The sequence below is a fragment of the Otolemur garnettii genome, unplaced genomic scaffold, assembly GCF_000181295.1.
Source record: "Otolemur garnettii isolate 467f Iridium unplaced genomic scaffold, OtoGar3 scaffold00134, whole genome shotgun sequence".
Classification (NCBI taxonomy): Eukaryota; Metazoa; Chordata; class Mammalia; order Primates; family Galagidae; genus Otolemur; species Otolemur garnettii.
This window is the reverse complement of record NW_003852529.1, coordinates 983760-1003356: the sequence shown is the minus strand read 5'-3', so window position 1 is coordinate 1003356 and position 19597 is coordinate 983760. Positions and strand designations below refer to the sequence as shown.

Below are 19597 nucleotides of genomic sequence, written 5' to 3'. Positions count from 1 at the left end.
TTAAGCTCAGTATCTTGAGTCCAGACTATCTAGCATTTTGAGTGGGACCCAGGTCTAGTGACAGATGTTTTTACAGGAGAAGAGAAGGGGGCTGGGTGAGGTGGCTCACACCTATAATTCCAGCACTGTGGGAGGCCAAGGTGGGAGGATTGCTTGACCTCAGTTTGAGATCAGCCTGAGCAAGAGCAAGACTCCACCTATACTAATAATAGAAAAAACTTGGCCCAGCACCCATAGCACAGTGATTATGGTGCCAGCCACATATACCAAGGCTAGCAGGTTCGAGCTCAGCCCAGGCCTGCTAAACAACAATGACAACTGCAACAAAAAATAGTTGGGCACTGTGGCAGGTGCCTTTAGTCCCAGCTACTTGGGAGACTGAGGCAAGAGAATCACTTAAGCCCAAGAGTTTGGGGTTGCTGTGATGCTACGGCACTCTACTGATGGCAACATAGTGAGACTCTGTCTTGAAAAAAATAAATAAATAATAGACAAAACTAGCTGGGCATGTGGCTGACACCTGTAGTTCCAGCTACTCAGGAGGCTGAGGCAGGAGGATTGCTTGAGCTTAAGAGTTTGAAGTTGCTGTGAGCTGTGATAGCACAGAACTGTACAAAGGGCAAGAGAGTAAGACTCTGTTACAAAAAGAAATTAAAAAATAAAAACATAAAAAGGAAGAAAAGAACAGGTCATAGAGAAGTCACCTGAAGATGGAGGAAGTGTGAGGCCATTTGGGGCCCCCAGGACCTGAGAGGCAGAGGGACATCCACCTGGAGCCTTCGTGGGAGCACAGCCCTGCCATCACCTTAATTTCAGACTTTTAGCTTCCAGAACTAGGAGAAAATACATTTTTTAAAATTTATTTAGAGCCACCGACTTTGTGGGAGGCTCGTACACTGTCTTTGATCCGCTACAACTTGATCTGGTGGCACAAGGCCCAAAAGCCTCTGAACCCCTCATCTTTCAAGCCTGGATAATAGCTCATTGGCAGAAAGGGGCCTAAGGACAGTCTGGAGTTGGGGGTCAAATATAGCCCGCAATACCCACCAGCAGGCAGAGCCTGGGCAGGTGAATTTGGCTGCCTCTAGTCTGATTTTTCTTACCTGCAAAATGAGATGGCCACAGCACCCACCTCATGGGGCCTTCAGGGCCTCTCAGGAAGATCTCAGATCAAGAATTCAGCTCAGCTGGAACCCAAACCCAGTTAACGCTCCACCCAGAACCTTCCAAAGTCCCCAGAGCCCGCCAGAGCCATGGGGACAGTGACCCAGGCTGGGCTCCCTGGGCTCCTATCAACTCAGGGTGGGAGGGCAAGTGACTGGGGACTATTTGAGTCCATTAACATATTCTGGCAGCAAATGTATACCTAATCACATTAGCTCTGAAGTACAAATCAGGCCTGGGCCCTGGAGCTGGTTTCAAAGAGTTGGGGGCTTGGCAGGGTCTGGGATTTTCGCCAGGCTCTGTTTGCTCCTCTCTCAAAATCCACAACCTCCTGGGCTGGTGTCAGAAACTAGGAAGAACCCAGGGGCGTCCCTGGGAAGTGTGAGTATGTTTGGGGGCCAACTTTGATAAGGAGAGAGATTGCCCACAACTCAGGGCATGTCTGGGTGCCTCTGCTCCAGCCCCAGAGCTGCAATGGTGCCTGGGGAGTCCCTGCACCTCGAGGGGGTTCAGCTTTCAGTATGGTCAGGCACACAGAGCCTCTCTCCCCGGGACCTGTGGAGTATTCATGCTGGGTCAAGGATGGTCCAGCCTGAAAACTAGCTCCATGGGGCTGGCCAAGGGCTCTGGGTGCTGGTCTGGGTCTGCCACTGGCTGAGTGGTCCGACCCTGGGCAATGCCCTTGTCTGTGAGATGGAGGTGAGTGCAGGTGCACAAGAAGTGGGCTCGCAGGGCAACACCACGGGCAGCAGTTGTCCTCACCTCAAGCTTCCACACCGATCACAGAAAGCATAAATTGTGTTCCCACAGAAAGGATGAACCGTATTCCCCCAAATTGTGTTCCCACAGAAAGGATAAACCGTATTTCCCCAAATCGTGTTCCCACAGAAATGATGAATCGTGTTCTCCCAAATCGTGCTCCCAAATGCATCTTCAGAGTCATTAAGGAAAGATGCGGTCAAATGGGTGTTCTCTAAGTCAATCTGACTGCGTCCTTAAAAGAAGAGGGCACAGACGCACACAGAGGGACAACCAAGTGAGGACACAGGTTTATATTTGCTTAGAGCCACCGAGTTTGTGGGTGGCACATACACTCTGCTTCCACCTGCTACAACTTGGTCTGTGGGCACGAGGCCCCTCATCTTTCCAGCCTGGACAATATCTCAAGCCTGTCACTGGCAAGAAGGAGCCTAAGGAGAGTCTAGAGTTAAAGACATTTGGGGTCAAATATAGCCCCCAATACCTACCAGGAGGCAGAGCCCAGGCAGGTGACTTTGGCTGCCTTTAGCCTGATATTCTTCACCCAAATAGCCCCAGTCACCCCACCCCCTCATTGCTGGGTGCCCACCCAGCCTAGGCCACGGTCCCCAGGGCTCTGAGGGCTCTAGGTGGGGCGTGGGCTGAGCTTTGAGCTCCAGCTTTGCTGAATTTCTTGACCTAGAGTCTTCTAGAGAGGACTGGAAGGTCCCGTGAGGTAGGTGCGTGGCCACCCCATTTTGCAGCTGAGAAAAATCCGGCTACCTGAGGCACCGTGCCCACTGACTCCCAGCTTCCAGGATGTGAGACAGTGAATAAACGTGTGAGCCGCCCAGTGGGTGCTGCTCCATTAGAGCAGCCGAGCAGGCGCCTTCAGGCTGCCTCCCTCCCCCAGCTTCTCCTTTCCTGGGATGTGAGACTGTGACAAGGCACTGTGGTTTCTCTCTTTGGGCAGTAGTTCAGACATGTAAGCAGAGATATGTTTTCCTTCTTTTAATTTTCATCACTAGTTGATGAAATTAAATACATTTTTTTAAAACAGAGTCTCCACTCTGTCCACCGTGGGGAGAGTGCAGATTTTGAAGTACTTCTTCTTTTTCTATTGTCTATAAGATTTGTAAGATTTGGCATGATCTATTTTTTGAAATTATCTTTCATTTTTATTTATAAATATTGGTTGTCTATTTTTTGAGACTTGGGAAAAAAAATAAGAAGTTAACTAACAACTCCATACTGAACCTCAGAGTCAAAGCATTCTATAATAGACACTTATTTGACAATGTGATTGTTACTTTTTTGCATTGTTTTTATTATTATTGCTCAATATTTCGTTGCAGCAATCATCTGATTTCTTTTCTGAATGTATTTATCTTTGTTTGTTCTTTATGAGGTTTTTGTTTCTAGTCCTTATCTTAAACATCGTTATTGTTATTAAATGTTAAGCCTTTTTAATTTTGTGAAGGCAAAAAGTGGAAAACAAATAAACACACGTATATGTATAGAGAAAAAAATCGTGGTAGAATTATTTATTTATCATCTTAATACATTATCATTTTCTTGAGGGGGGATGGTTATTAAGCTTCCTTTGTGGCCGGATACACAACCCTTCTCTGAGAATGGTCCATGGCTGTGAGGAACACATGTACCGAGGGTGCCAAAAAAATGTGTACACAAATTAAAATTGTAATACTCAACTCATGTTTGACGTCTGCAATTACAAGAGATACAAGATAACAAACGTTATCAGTATACATTGAGTATTACGATGTGAGTCGTTTTTCCCTTTCTTAAACCGTGTTTTCTGGCATCCCCTGTGTAACCTCTTCTTTCGTAGCACTGTGGTCTCTCTTCTTGGTGGATTCGCAGGTTCATGCTCCTCCTGTCTTGGCTGATTTTTCCAGTTTCCCAGGGTAGGCCACATACCTCTGGTGGGTTAGGAGCCCACTGTGAGTGGCTCACAGAAATAGCATCACACGTTGAATTTGGCCGTGGTGCAGCCATTCCCTTCCCATGATTCTCCTGCACACTTCTGATTGGAAGCGGAAAACTCCCAGTTAATGCCAGCACACCACTCACCCCTGCCTAGTATTTGCTAATCCTCACTTTTTAACACACAGAGACCCAAGACACAGGCTGGTGCTCTTGGGAGAACCAGTATCCACGTGGAATTTCATCACCTACAATTGTGTGTCACATAATAACATTTGGGTCAGTGACTGCAGGTAAAATGGTGCTTGTGGTAAGATTATGATGCAATGTTCCTATTGTACCTTTTCTTTTTTTTCTTTCTTTCTTTCTTTTCTTTTCTTTTCTTTTTTTTTTCTTTTTTTTGAGACAGAGTCTCACTTTTTCACCCTCGGTAGAGTGCCATGGCATCAAAGTTCATGGCAACCTCAAACTCTCGGGCTTAAGCAATTCTCTTGCCTCTGCCTCCCAAATAGCTGAGACTCCTGGAGCCCACCACAACACCCAGCTATTTTGTTGTTGTTGCAGTTGTCATTGTTGATTTTAGTTGGGGCCAGTCAGATTCAAACCCGACAGTCTCAGTGTATGTGGCCGGCACCCTACCCACTGAGCTATGGGCACTGCCAGGAGATAATTTTTGCTGGGTGATCTTGCAGACCTTGGAATCAGCCATCATCCTTAAAAAAAAAAAACAACCCGCCTGTTGAACATTTTAAAATTATTTTAAACATTTAAAAATTATTTTAAAAATAGGCTGGCCATGATGGCTCACACCTGTGGTCCTAGCAGTCTGGGAGTCCAAGGCAGGAAGAACCCCTGAGCTTAGGAGTTTGAGACCAGCCTGAGCAAAAGTGAGACCCCATCTCTATTAAAAATAGAAAAAACTAACCAGGCATTGTGGCAGGTGCCTGTTGTCCCAGTTACTCAGGAGGCTGAGGCAGGAGGATCACTTGAGCCCAGGAGTTGGAGGTTGCTGTGAGCTGTGATGCTACAGCACTCTACACAGGGGGATAGCTTGAGGCTCTGTCTCAAAAAAAAAAAAAAAAAGTCTAACTAACAAGTGCTTGGAGGACCATGTGAGCAAGCTCTTCTGAGCAAGGTGCTCCAGGATTGGTCTGGGCTGGTGGGATCTCTGGCTTCTTTAGCTGCTGTGAGTGGCCTTGGTCTGAGGGATGAGATCTCCTGCCAGGTGCCATTTCCCCTCTGGGTCAGATAGCTTGGGAGCTCCTCTACTCCGACCAGGAAGGTAGGGTCAGCCACCTCCCTGTGGCTGATCTTACAGTCCACAGTTGCATCAGCTAGCCACACAAGTCACTGAACTCACAGCTGACCCTCCTGTGGGTCAGGAGGCACAAGATGGCCTGGGGCTTTGCTGAACCCCTTCTGTGGATTAACAGGGTGTGGTCCCGAGCACCACACTGGCCTGGGGCAGGAGAGGCAATGCTAGGTGGAATGGAGGTTGGTCACACTGACTCTCACTGTGTGAAGACGATTCCCTTTCAGTCATTCTCAGTCCCAGGAGAAAGTCTCCATTTGGTGATAGTAAGTCCTTGATGCTTCTCTGATACTTGCAAATCTCCCTTGGGGAGAAGAAAAGAGGGCAAGCCCCAGACTCAGTGCTTCTGTCAGGCACCTGCATCTTGCAAGAAAAAAAAATTTTTTTTTTTTGAGACAGAACCTCAAGCTATTCCCCTGGGTAGAGTGCTGTGGCATCACAGCTTACAGCAACCTCCAACTCCTGGGCTCAAGCAAATCTTCTGCCTCTGCCTCCCAAGTAGCTGGGACCACAGGTGCCCGCTACAATGCCTGGCTATTTTTTGGTTGCAGCCATCATTGTTGTTTGGCGGGCCTGGGTTGGATTCGAACCCACCACCTTAGGTGAATGTGGCTGGCGCCTTAGCCACTTGAGCCACAGGTGCCCGAGCCTTGCAAGAAATTCTTAGCATCCTGTTGTGTATATTTTCCGGTCTACCTTCTGTGAGTGGCAAGCAGAGATGTTTTTCCATTTAAGCTGGTGTTGTAAAGTTTTAAAACAAAATCATTTAAGGAACAAAGAGATTGACTGAAACAATAAATATTGGATGAAGAGAAGTACAGATGATACGCAAGGGGTCCACAGATGTGGGTAAGGTCACTAGGGTGGAAAACCCAGGCCCCATATTGACATGCTCAGATGGCTGAGGTTTCCAAAGCTCTGCATCAGTCCCCTCCTCGCCATCTATGATGAGGGTTTGTTATCCTTTTTTCTAGCTATGGATGAAGGAAGAGGACTCAGTCTCATTGCTCAAAACTCACGGCCAGTGTGGGGCAGCACAGGAGTCCTGCCCGCCCCCCAAAACTGGATTGCCCCAGTTTTGCCCCAGATCCCTCGGGGCTGGCTGCCTCCCCTGCTGCCAGGCTAGAGGTGGACCTGGAGCTGGAGAGTTGGAGGTGACACCACAGAGGCAAAATTGGATGCTACAGATGTGCAGGATCAAAGGGACAGGGACCAGGGACAAAGCTGTGGGCACCAGAGCTGAAGGGCCAGAGAAACCACCTCTGGGTAGAAGGTCACCAAGACACTAGGTCCCAAGATGACCCACAGCAGGGGGTCCTGAACTTCCTCAGGTTGACTGGTCAACCCCACACATGTGACCAGAGACACTAGATGGCACATGATGGGATCCATGGGTTAATTGGGGGTGGGAGCTGGCCAAAAAGGCTCCAAGTAATGACAATACTGAGTGGCCAGCCAGCCCCTTTGTCTTCCAGACACCTCACAGGCCTTAACTTCTTTAGTCCTTAGAGCACATGAGCACATGACTTTTGAATTTCGATTTTAACAATGGACCTGAGCTAACAGGAGTAGCAGGTGGATAGGTGTCCGAACCATTTTTGCTGTTTTAAGTCAATAAGCAATACTTGTGATGACAGCCCCAGAGACACTGACACAGTTGGGTAAAGAACTAGGTTGGGGGCTCGGCGCCTGTGGCTCAAGCGGCTGAGACACCAGCCACATACACCTAAGGTGGCGGGTTCGAATCCCCAGTCCGGGCCCACCAAACAACGATGGCTGCAACCAAAAAAAAAAAAAAATGGCCAGGCGTTGTGGCGGGCGCCTGTAGTCCCAGCTGCTTGGGAGGCTGAGGCAGGAGACTTGCTTGAGCCCAGGAGCTGGAGGTTGCTGTGAGCTGTGATGCCATTGCACTACCCAGGGGGTTAGCTTGAGGCTTTGTCTCAAAAAAAAAAAAAAAAAGAACTCGGTTGAGATGGGCACCTTCCAGGCAGGGAGGGAAGTGTGTGAGCAGGTCCCGTGGCCGAGCAGATGGTGCGTTTGGGCTCTGAGAGAGTCCGGTGCAGAGCTATACACAGGGAGGTGGCAGGATGGGCACTGGTGACAGCAGAGGGGGCCTCTGTGGCAGATTAAAGATTACTGCTCATTCTTGTATATTCCTCTAGATCGGTCTGAGCAGTTTGCACAACTGATGACAAATATGATATTCTGGAACTTTCTAGGCCAGGCAGTGAGAAGCCTTGGGCTTCCTGGAGCACCTTCCCTGGGAGCGTCGAGTTGCTGTGGAAGGATTCCCACCCCAGGTGAGTCACACTGGAGGGACCACGTGTGAACCCTCAGGTCGACGGTCCACTGAGCCCAGCCCTCCACCTTTCCTGGCAGGAGCCTGGCCTTAGATCCTTACCCCAAAGAAGAGCCCTGTCAGGCCCTGTCTAAATTCCTGACCAGCAGGGTCCACGATGGCTGTGGTTTGGAGTCTCCAAGTCAGGGTAGCCCACTAGGCAGTAATGAGCAGAACAGCTGAGTGGACCCTGTTGAGAGCTGAGATCTTGACCCTAAGAGCAATGGGAGACTTAGAGGGGAGAGCTGTGAAAAGAATTTTTGCCAGGGGAGCAGGATGGAATTTGATGTCTAGAAGGCTCCCAGGAAAGGGGGCAGGGGACAGTGGGTAGAGAGATCCCTAGATTGCAGGGCCCCGGGGGTGACACCAACCAGACTGAGTTGAACCAATTCTAGGAGAAGCAGGGGCTGCAATGACAAAGCCCAAACCACATGGAGGCCTCTGACCTTGCCTCCCCTGCCCTGCCCTCAAGGTGCCAGACGGAACCGCTGCCAGCTCTGTGCCTTTGCACCGCTATTCTCTCTGCCTGGAATGCTCTTCCCTGCATGGCTTTCTCCCTCAGCACCTTCAAGTCTTTGCTCAGATGTCACCCTTGCCACGATTGTCACCCCCTGCCTGCTCTTTCCCTGCCGTCTCCCTCTGCATGAGGGCACCAGTGGGCGGGTATCTTTGTTTTATGTACTTAGAATTGCACCCACCACATAGTAGGCCCTCAACAGACATGTGTCAGATAAGTGAATGACCTCCAAGGCTTCCTTCAGAGCCATCCTCGGCACCCCATCACCCCTCCGTGCTCCAGGCTGGAATGTCACACGGAAGCTCTGTTTGGATAATGGATTTTGCTGACAATGGTGGATCTTTAACCCCAAAGCTGGATGTGACATCCCTCATCTGGCAAGGACAGATCTGGACTATCTGAGGGCTACGGCCAGCAGGAGGAACAGGTAACAGGTAGGGCAGGAGCTTACAATAACAGCAATTCGTTGTTACAGTCCTGGAGGTTACAAGCTCCTTCTGGGGGCTGGGAGGGAGAATCTGGTCTGTGCCCCACCCCCCAGCTGCTGGTGGCTGCTAGCACTGACACTCCTTAGCTTCACCCCAACCTCTGCCTTCCTCTTCATCTTCGTGTGGTGTTCTATGTGGCCTCCATGAAGGGCACCAATCACAGTGGATTAGGGCCACCTCATGGCCTGTTTTTACCTCATAAAGATCCTATTTCCAAATAGGGTCACATTTGGAGGTACTGGGGGACTTCCCCATATCCTTAAGAGGGGGGACACGATTCAGGCCAGAAATACCACCCATGTATTTCCTTGTCATACCTAGATCATGGGTGTTAAGAAATAAGGGAAAAACGTGATGCCTTGGAGAGCAAAATAGATACACTTAAGGATCCTCCAAATTCGATTGCCTTTTTGGGGTCTTTTGTGAGTATTTGGATGTATTTTATGGGGACAGAGAACCCCAGATTCTAGGCACATTAGATTGGTGATTCAGATTTTGTTAAAAAGTGTAATCCACTCTACTGGTAAATACATCCAAGGAGAGGCTGGTATATATGCATATAATTAAACTGAATTTTTGCAAAACAATTCCTACTCTTACTATGGTTGATACACTCAGGTATTTTCTAGTCTATATGATTTTATTCTGTTTCCCTTTTCTAAAAGGCTAGTTGAAGTTCACTATATTGACTTAAGACCTATTGGTGGTGACTACTCAGAGCTGAAAAATGCTCTTAAATTGGTCTTCTGATGACCAGCTGTGGGGCCTCACCCCCCACTCCAGAGAAGTGCAAATTGCTTTAGTGAAGGCCAGGCCAGGCCGGACAGCACACAGCTTTGGTTAGCTACAGTGTGGAAATGGTGCGAATTAGCCCCATCGGGAGAATGAGAATAAACTGCAAGATTCAGTGTCATGGCAAAAACAGTGACACTCATCCTACCCCCAGGCTCTGGTTTTCAAGGCTACATTTGTGTGGACACAGCTGGCTAAAATTCGTCTCCGCTGCCCCCACCCCCACCCCAGCAATGCGAAGCTCAGGCCTCAAATAGAAAGACGGCCAGAACACAGGGGAGGGAACCAGGTCTTGGCATTTCACGGCATGTTTTAATCGTTTTTTACTACCATTCCCAATTATTTACATCAATCTGGTGGGGTTCTTTTTATGCATGATAAATGCTTATCATTTTATTCGGCATTTCAATGTGCACAGCACATACATCATGAGATGGGTCAGCACCTGTATAAAACCAGACAGATGCTGAAACGGTGTGTAAATACGGCAACCGCAAATCCCCATCACAGCAACGTGAAGACTTTACAGTATTTTAAAGGCACAATGACATCCCTGTACACATCACGTGTGACCTGCTGAGGAAATATATAGAAAAGTGGTCAAGGGCGATCAAATTCTGTGCCTAAGACATCATATTTCTTGACAATTTAACTGAGATATCTCATAATAATTTAATGCATTTAAGACAAGCATGGTTTGTCACTACATCAAATACAGAAAGTCCACGTATTGTGCCCCCCATTACCCCCGCCCCCAAACAGCCTGAAGACACGTAAGAAGCATCATCTGTCCTCAACACTGCTGGAGTCTAGGGCGTGGCTTAAAAATTTAAGAAGTCTGATTATATTGTAGGAACAGCAGTTCAGGATGTGTGGTCCTGTCTTAGTGGCTTTGAAAGTGGCTTCTTTCTATTAGGCCTTGGTTAAGAATAGTATTTTAAGTCGATGATTTGCATTCGAACAAAGAGTTTTCAAAAGGAATGTGAAAGACAAAAACTCCAATCAGATTTTCCAGTCTTGCTGTCTGTAGACTCCCATAAAGTTAATTCGGGAGACAGTTCAGAAACATCCTAGGAGAGTATTAAGGTCTTGACGAAACATTCAGAGCATTTCGGGCAGCAGGCTAAGGTCATTTTGTATAAACTCTAAAAAGTCATTCATTAAAATTAAATCTTTGCCATCACCTCAGAACTTTTTTTAAACATCATCCACCCTGCCTCATCCAGGGCTGTCTCAACGACAGGGGTTACATTTGTAAAATATATAAAGAAAAATATAAGGTTACTTGGTGACCATATAGTGCACTCTAACAGCTGTCTGCAAATATTTTCACCATGATTGCCCTTACTAAAAGTAAATCACAGGGTAAAGATAGCTCAAACGTGACAAGGTTTGAATGGGACGCACCGACGCTATCTGCAATCCTTTTTGGCTACATATGGAAAAAAAGCCACTCGGGATGTGGAACTCCTGCACCCAGTCTGCGCTTTCTGCAGACTTGGCCAGTGGTTTTAGGGCTTGTGAGGTAGATGTTACATGCACTGAAGCAGGGAATGCATCAGAAAGCAGCAGGCTCCTCCACGCAAACACTGCACCGAGGGTTTCTGTACAATTACACAGACATTTCACCTAAAAATAATGGCTACTTCTAGTCCCAAGCTCCCCAAGCACAGGGAAACCTGTTTGGGGGCAGGGTTGGTTGATTTGTTTTATAAAAATATATTCTATGACATTGTCAGAAGTACCTGCTATCACAAGTGACACTTCTTCACTGGTTTCTTAGTTGTGCAAACATACCATCTCATCCAGTTCTAGCGTTCTGGCAGCTCACTGATTTCTGTCTGTCCAACTTACGAAATAACTTTGTCCTTTCCAATGGCCACAGCAATGTGGGCTGTGGCCGATCCAAAAAAGGAAAACAGGAGTTTATAAAGTTGTCCAAGGGTCTCTCCCATCTGGTAGACGGAGGAAGATTGACTACAGGAAAGTTCAAAGGTCAGTCCTGGCAGATCTAAAAACAGAGTGGCAGCGAGGGCTCGACGCTGCACTTTCTGTACCCGCAGTAAACCGATATGTCCCGATTAATAGCAACAGGGCACAAAGGGAGTGGGCCTCCAGAGGATGCTCGGATGAGGAGCCAAGACCTGACCCGGAGCGCCTTTAGCTGGCTTCCAAAGCCTCAGGCAGGCTTTTCCAGACAGAGGGATGCTGAAGGCCATCCCGCAGGGGGATGGCACAAAACAGGATTGACACTGGAATCCAATGTCACCATTTTTAAAAACACAGATTAGCAGCACACTCGTGACAATTTTTGCCAAGTTAAATAAATCCAATGGTAAGATTCTCCCACCATTGCACCAGAAAAGTCAGAGTTGTTTATGTCTTTTTTTTTCCAGAAAAATACAAAACACACCCACAGAACCATAAATAATTTGGTGGCAATATATACACATTTAAATAATTAATTTAAATATCTTACACCTACTGTTGCATTCAACTCTCCATCCGAAGAAAGTGTGCACCAAGGTGACCCTTGGCGCTCCTCTCCCGGGGGCTTCCTGAGGCTGAGGCTGGGATGGTCCAGAAGGTTACAGCCTGGGGAGGAAGTGGGTGACCTTCATGGTGGGTGACACTCGGTTACCCTTCTTGGTCTTCCCATTCTTGCTCAGGGCGATGAACATGCCGGGGTACTTGTGGGACTCATAAGCATTGTAGTTGTTAGGAAGGAGTATCTCCTTGAACTTGCACTCATCGGTGAAGAAAGGCTGGAGCAAAGGAGGACAGTGTTAGCGCTGGGCCACCTCTTGGGCAAGGGACCCTGGGGCCAGAGGTCAGGGGCTTCCTTCTGTCCCAGCCCTGCTCTGGGCTGAGAGGTCTCTCCTGGGCAGTCAGGGTGTCAAGACCCTCACAGGGTGAGAAGGTGATGTGGTCAGCCCATGACAACTGGTGATCCTGCCACCTGCCAGGCAGCTAGAGAATTTATCTCCACCATATCCAGCCTACAGACTGCAGTGCTACCAGCTGGGACCTGCCCCTCTGGGCTATGGAGAAGGCTCCCAAACTCCGGGCTAGGAGATGCCCACTCCAGGATGGCAGAATCCTCACTGTTCCTGCCATGGGGGAGACTACCCTTGTCCAGGCGGCCTCTGCGCTCTTCCAGGGGACGGGGATGGCACTGCCACCCTTATGACATTGCCTCCTTGCCACCCTGCTGTGACCCAGCTACAGGTGGTCTTGGAAGGGATACAATCTTGCTGGCACTGTTACTGTCCCCAGCTGGGGGCCTAGCAGACCCCTGCGGTACTTACCGAGCCATAGAGCTTGCCCCTGTTACTCATGGCCACGAAGAACCGGCTGGCTACACCGCAGATGCTGACCACACCGCGCTCCACCGGGGAGAGCTCCAGCAGGCCTGGGGGCGGGGCGCGGGTTATTCCGGGGCGGCCGAATGTTGGCCCACACCACCCCTCGGCCTGTAAGACTGCGGAGACCCCATTTCTGGAGTGGGGGTAAAGAGCCCACCGCACAGGCCGCCCCCAAGGGCTCCGACCCAAGCTTGAGCTGGCGCAAACCAGCTTGTCTCAAGTTGGCTCCTCGGCGGCCGAACGCAGTCCCGAACCACGTGAGCCAGGCGATCCCCGGGCCTGGCCCAGGGCTGGGCTAGTGTCCTGGGCCCCCCGCGAGCTCCAGTGCTTGTTCCCCGCGCCGTGTGCCCACAGGCGAAGGCGCTGGAATTCGGTGCTCGGAGCCGAAGGCCGGGAGGCGGGGATCGGCCGCCAGGGTTGCGCTCGACTGCGGGAGCTGGAGTGTGAGCATCCTGTCGTCCCCGCGTCAGAAAGGATCGGAATCTGAGTCCACCCCACTTCCCCGGGCCGGCGAACAGGTGCCCGCCCCGCTCCTCGGCACGCGACTGACTGAGTTGGCAGAGGTGGCGGCTGCCCCCCGGCCCCGACCTTCCCCCCGGCCGGCCCCACTCACTGTCGCTGGTGTCGGCATGCACGCCGCCGATGCGGCCGTCGGAGAGGACCTGGAGGTGGAAGCCGATGCCGACGTTGCAGTACAGACGCCGAAGCCGCTTGATGCCCAGCAGGTAGTCGCCGGCGCCGCTCTGGACGGCCGCCTCCTTGGGCTGCGCTGCCACCGGCAAACGGGCCAGCGAGCGCGCCACCAGGCTCTCCCAGCGGCGCTCCAGCTCTGCCTCCAGCGTGCCGTTGGGTGCGGTGGGCGCGGCGGCGCCCCCTCGGCCAGCCCAGGGCGCCAGCAATGCCAGCAAGACAGCCGGGAGCAGCGCCACCGCGGCCGTCCCAGGCCCCGACATCCCAGCCCGAGGGCCGCGCGTCTGTCAGGCGGTCAGTGCGCCCGGGAAGCTGGAGGCCGAGCTGCGTCTGCGGCGGCCCGCGGGAGCGCACAGCCCGGGTTCGCAACCAAGGGAGAGCAGGAGGCGAGCAACTGGGCCCCCGGGAGCTGGACGCTACCCGGGCTGCATGGGGAGGTGGGCAGCAGGCAGCGGCAGAGGACGCGGCGGGAGCCGGGAGCCCGGACCCGCGGAGCTGTGCGCGCCTGCTTGCGCCCTGGACCGGCAGAGGCCAAGCCGCTATATATATAACCGGGCGCCCCCTCCTACTTGCCCGCTCCTGCGGGGGGCCGTACGCCTTAGCCTGAGCGCCTAGGGCGCTCTAGCACTAGAGGCTGCTTGCAGGCCGCCTGCCAATCAAGGCCTGGCGAGAGGAGGTGGCCTCGGATTAGCTCCGCAAGTGCCACCTGGAGCGGGACCCCCTCCCCCACCGTTGACTCCGCCCGGCCCACGGACCTGTTCGTCCCGCCCCTCGCGTCTTCTCCACTTCTGCTTTCCAGCCAAAGTTTTGTTTCTTGCGTTCTGCCCCTGCGGGTTCCCATCTCTGTCCCACCTGGTCTCCATCTCTTCCGGACCCTGCCCTAGCCCGACCCACTCAACTCCGAGTGGGCGCAGGACCCAGTGCCGTTTTTCGGAGACTCCCGGGAAATTGGCGCCTTTGCGGGTGACTTAAGGACAGGTCTGAGAGTGAAGGGTGGGTTCGGGCAGTAGGCAATGCCAGGGTCCTGCTGGGCCAGAGAGGACCCCGCGCCCACAGGAGGGAGGGAGGAGAGTACCCGTCTTGGCCCCACGGGTTCGGCGTGTTTCAGGGACCGAGTTCCGTCCACCAGGTGGGCGTCTGTTTGAGCTAAGGGAAGCCAAGGGGCAAAGTGGTGGAGCTGCACCCAGTGGAGGCCACCGCCCTGCACCCTCTATACCTCCTGCCTCTGTGCGAAAGCAGGTGGCAGGCACAGGTCCTGAGGGGACGTCTACTGTCCCTCAACCCCCTTTGATTCCCTGACAGGAATACTCAAATGCTACAGGCAGAGACCTCAACCAGCAGGGACCCAGGCCGGGCCTCTGGAAGGCTCCCTCCCCACACTGGCGGTCCCCACCCCCTGCTGTGCCCATTATGGCCTGAGGGGGGCGGGCTTGTGAGATGGGCGGGCCCGGCTAGATGCTGGCCCGCTTAAGTGTGAAAATCCCTGTTCTTTGTGGTACCTGAGGAGCCTAGACTGCCACCTCGCAGCAGGCCCGCCCACCCCACACCTTGCCGCCACCAGCACCTGTGACCAGACATGTCCCCAGGCCATTTCGCCTCCTCTACCTCCCGCCCTATCTCTAGGGGGAGCCCTGCTCTGAGCCCTGCTGTGCTTATTCACATCCCACAGGAGGGGGCTGGGAAGGCCTAGAGAGGGGGACACTCAGGCTTACTGAGGGGCCTCATCTCCAGTCTGCTCAGTGAGGCACTTTGCATCTCTCTGGGCCTGGCAGCACTCACCCGGTCCCTGGCCTCCTTGCACTGCCAGCTCACAGCTGTCACATTTAACTTGGCAGCCTCTGGGGCCCTGGGCACCTCAGTGGGCCTTGGGATCTGATGCCAAGACCACCCTGGCCAGGGTGCGGGAGATCTAGAACCTGCCCTTCACGGCAAGTCCTCTTCTGTCTCTGGGTCCCCTTTTGCACAATGGCATGGGGGTGGCATGGGGGTGGCCTGACCTTCCCTCAGCCAGGTCTACACAGGCGAGGATTCCCGGCCTGACGGCAGGTGAAGGATGTACCTTGAAGCACTTGCTGTTATTTCTCTCTGAACTTTTCTCCGTGCCCCCCGCCCATGCCTCTGCCACTTCTGGTCACTGTGCTCCAGCACACTGGTCTTTCCACATCTCTCGCCTTCCCACTGGAGGAGAGGACTGTCTCCAGATCTTCTGTCCATGACTCCTCCTTATTCACATCTGCCCTCAAGTAGCAGCCACCCAGGAATGTGTTGTGTGGCCCTCCACAGCCCTTCTGGTGGGAACTTCTTCAAACCCTTAAGGAGTTGTCTTCACCTATTGGCTGACCCCCTGGTCCATGTAGCCTGTCACCTCCATAGAGCAAGCACAGGTGTGTGTCATTCCCAGTTGCACCTTGAGTGCCAGCCATACAGTAGGTGCTCAGGAGTGCTTGTGAGTAAACAGCTGGCTAGGTGCAGCTCGGAGCTCCTACACCAGCAGATCCTCCTCTTAGCTGCGTGCCCAGCCTGCCCGCATGCCAGGACAGACAGAGGGTGCCCTCCAAGGCCAAGGGTGGGCTGCCAGCGCCCGTGGGAAGCTCCTCACTGGCCCTTTTTTTCTTTTATTTGAAAGAGATAATTGGGCCAAAGTGACTAATTTTTTCCAGCTCCGGTCCCCTTGAGGACTTAAGACAGCTCTCAGAAGAGTACCCTCACTAGCTTGGGCCCTAAGCCCTTCTGCCTTGCTATACTCCAGGGAGCCGACGTTATCAAGAACCTGGGATACAAAAAAGTTTTGGGGCCACACTGACATTCTGGGCCCTGCAGCCATCTGCTTTGGGTTCAAGGCCAGGCTCCATCACTTTCGGTCGTACACCCTTAGGCTATTCACCTCACTTCTGACCACACTCAGGTTCCCCGTCTATAAATTAGGCATGAGCTGAGGTCAGTGTTAAGAAGACAGCTGGTAGGAAGAGGAGCAAGGGCAGCTCTTCAGACTGCAAGCCCCCTGGGGTTGGCTCGGACCGAGTCCGGCTGAGGGTCACAGAAAGTGCTCAAAGCTGGCACTCCGTGGAATAAACAGAGCTACATCTTTATCCTGTGGGAGGCTCCGCACGGCATCCTCAGGTGGAGGGCTAAAACGAGAGAGGGGACGAATGCTGAGAACTGAAAGCTGCCGGCCTAGAAAGCCTCCTAACAGCGACCTTTCCTGACCTATACAAAAAAAAAGAAGAAAAAGAAGAAAAACCCACCCAGTGTTGAATTTTCACCTGAATGGTTCCTTCTTTCATGAAGAAGTGAAGGGAATTCTCAGACCAATAGCTCAGCTGTTAAGAACCTACTTGGCTTAACAATAATAAGAAGTGCTACATAAAAATTCACTTCTAGTCAATGAAAGAGCTGAGCCTGGGGCAATTGTCCACCGTGTAAACTTTGTAAATAGCTCAACTGTTTTCCCAATTCAACTTCCCTTTCTAGGCCTCAGCAAGAGCACCCTCCCCTTGTCACCTTTCTGCAAAGGTTGAGGAGAATGGTCAGGCCAGTGACACTGAGTAAGCCAAAGTATCTCAAGAAAAGTGGCACTCGGTTCTTTTGGATCTTCAAAGTAAGAGTAGTTTCTTTTCTTTTCTTTTTAGGAGATAGAGTCTCATTTTGTCATCCTTGGTAGAGTGCGTGGTGTCACAGCTCACAGCAACCTCAAACTCTGGGCTCAAGCGATTCTCTTGCCTCAGCCTGCCAAGTAGCTAGGACTACAGGAGCCTGCCACAACATCCGGCTATTTTTGGAGATGAGGTCTCACTCTGGCTCAGGCTGGTCTTGAACCTGTGAACTTAAGTAATCCACCTGCCTTGGCCTCCTGGAGTGCTGGGACTACAGGCATGAGCTATCGTGCCTGGCCCAGCAAGAGGAGTTTCAGCCAATTTTTTTTTTTTTACCTTTTTTAATAATAATGATGGTAAAACATACGTTATATAAATTTGACCATTTTAAAAGATTTTTCTAGAGTAATTTCAAGTTCACAGCAAAATTGAGAAGAAGGTTCTGCGAGTCCCCACACATATATAACCTCTCCCACATTACCTGTTTTTGAGTGCACAGTTCAGGGGTACTAAGCACCTTTTTTTTTTTTTTTGAGACAGAGCCTCAAGCTGTCCCCCTGGGTAGGACGCTGTGGCATCACAGCTCACAGCAACCTCCAACTCCTGGGCTCAAGCGAGTCCTCTGCCTCAGCCTCCCAAGTAGCTGGAACCACAGGCGCCCGCCACAACACCCGGCTATTTTTTGGTTGCCACCGTCATTGTTGTTTGGCGACCCGGGTTGGATTCGAACCCGCCACCTTAGGTGTATGTGGCTGGCGCCTTAGCCACTTGAGCCACAGGCACTGAGCCGGTACTAAGCACCTTGACACTGCTGTGCAACCATCGCCACCATCCATCTCCAGAACTTTCTCTTTTTCCCAAACTGAAACTGTCCCCATTAAACACTAACTCCCATCCTGGCAGCCACCACCCCATTTTCTGTCTCTGTGAATGTGACGACTCCAGGGACCTCCTCTGATTCCTTTCTAAGGCTGATCATTCCAGCCATTCATCCGAGGCTGGGCCACATTCTGTTTGTCCATTTCTCTGTCAGCCGACACTGAGTTGCTTCCACCTCTTGGCTCCTGTGAACGCGGGTGTGTAAACACCTGCTTGGGTCCCCGCTTTCATTTCTTGTGGGTATATACCCAGAAATGGAGTCGCTGCCTTATATAATAATTCTATGCTTCATTTTTTTGAGGAACTGCTGTACCATTTAACAGTCTGTTTTCTTTTCAAGTCCCTTGACCATGGGGCATCAAGCAGATGGGGCAGTGGTCACTTACTGGCTCAGAGTGTCTTGGGTGTATAAACCCTTACCAGGAGCCGGCTCTGTGCCCAATAGATTCTGGCCTCTCCCATTATTCTGCTGACTCATGTCTCTTTTCTCCTGAAGTTGACCAGCCAGGTCTGGCTGACAGGCTTTGGGTAGTGTCAATGACTGTAATCAATAGAACAGTCCGCATCCAGATAGATGCACAGGCCTGGAATCTTTGCATAAGTTAAATACTCAGCCCTGGGAGAACTGGAGAGAAGCCATGCCTCAGTTGCCTTCTCTGTAAAACGAAGCCATCAGAGCCCTCGGAGGGCTTCTGGGAGAATAAACAATATGTGGTCAGCCCCTAGGACAGGCAGGAATACACTGACTTAGTGACATGGGTGACCGGCACTGTTTAGAGTTGCCCAGCACCAGCACAGGGCTATGGAGCGGGACCCTCACTGCTCTCACTCTCTCATGGCCATGGCAGTTTGCTAAGCCTCTCAGCAGCCAGAATCTGCCTTCTGGGGTTGCTGAGGGAATTAGAAGAATTAGACATGTAAAGTGAAGGGCGCCTTATCCACCGGTGGCCGACCGTCGGAATGGCAGCGCATCTCCAGATAAGTCACCACCACATGCTTGTTAGGGGCTGACCCAGCCGGCTATGTGCTGGGTGGGCCCCTTTGCAAGGCTGATCACCTTTTCTTCTCACACAGCCCTGTAAGGTGGGACCCTGCTGGTCCTCTGTGAGCAGCTCACTCAAGGTCATGGAGCTAGCAGAGAGCAGGGCCTCAGTACTCAGCCTCCGTTTCCTTTCCTGCAAAATGGAGCTCATGGTCCAGACTTTGTCTACTTCATGGGGACACTAGAAGTTCAAACTTTGCAGGTGAAAACCTGCCATGGATCAAGTTCTATGAGCTAATTTTTTGATGACCCTAGTTGTTTTTGAAACAAGATTCAGTCTGTCCGTCATCCAGGCCAAAATGCAATGGTCCAGTCACAACTCACTGCAACCTGAATGCCTAGGCTAGAGAGATCCTCCTGCCTCAGCCTCCTGAGTAGCTTGGGACTAAAGGCCTATGGTACCACATCCAGCTGCTTTTAAATTTTTTTGTAGGGCGGTGCCTGTGGCTCAAAGGAGTAGGGTACCAGCCCCATATGCCAGAGGTGGTGGGCTCAAACCCAGCCCCAACTCAATTTTTTTCTTTTGTAGACATAAAGTCTCACTGTATTGTCCTGGTTGGTCTCAAACTTGTAGGCTCAAGAGATCCTTCTGCCTCAGCCTCCGAGAGTCCCAGAGTGCTAGGATTATAGGCATGAACCACTGCATGCCTGGAAATTAATCTTTTAATTTGATAGATGACAGGGCTTTTCCCCCAATTATTTCAAATGATCATTACTTAGTCCTGGATTAAT

General features: G+C 51.4%; 1 protein-coding gene across 1 annotated transcript; it reads right to left on the bottom strand.

Moving 5' to 3' along the window:
* Positions 1-11611: 11611 nt before the first annotated feature.
* FGF4 (fibroblast growth factor 4) lies at positions 11612-13931 on the bottom strand. The gene is made up of 3 exons (XM_003798290.1): positions 13275-13931; positions 12605-12708; positions 11612-12061 (listed from the first exon to the last, which is right to left on the bottom strand). Exons 1-3 carry the CDS (start codon positions 13612-13614, stop codon positions 11885-11887), a joined length of 621 nt encoding a protein of 206 aa, XP_003798338.1. The 5' UTR covers positions 13615-13931; the 3' UTR covers positions 11612-11884.
* Between the last annotated feature and the right edge of the window lie 5666 nt (positions 13932-19597).

Coding starts and splice junctions, on each gene's coding strand:
- FGF4 (XM_003798290.1), bottom strand. CDS start 13,614: ATGTCGGGGCCTGGGACGGCCGCGGTGGCGCTGCTCCCGGCTGTCTTG. Junction 12,709..13,274: donor GCATGCCGACACCAGCGACA/GTGAGTGGGGCC, acceptor CCCCGCCCCCAG/GCCTGCTGGAGCTCTCCCCG. Junction 12,062..12,604: donor GGGGCAAGCTCTATGGCTCG/GTAAGTACCGCA, acceptor CCTTTGCTCCAG/CCTTTCTTCACCGATGAGTG.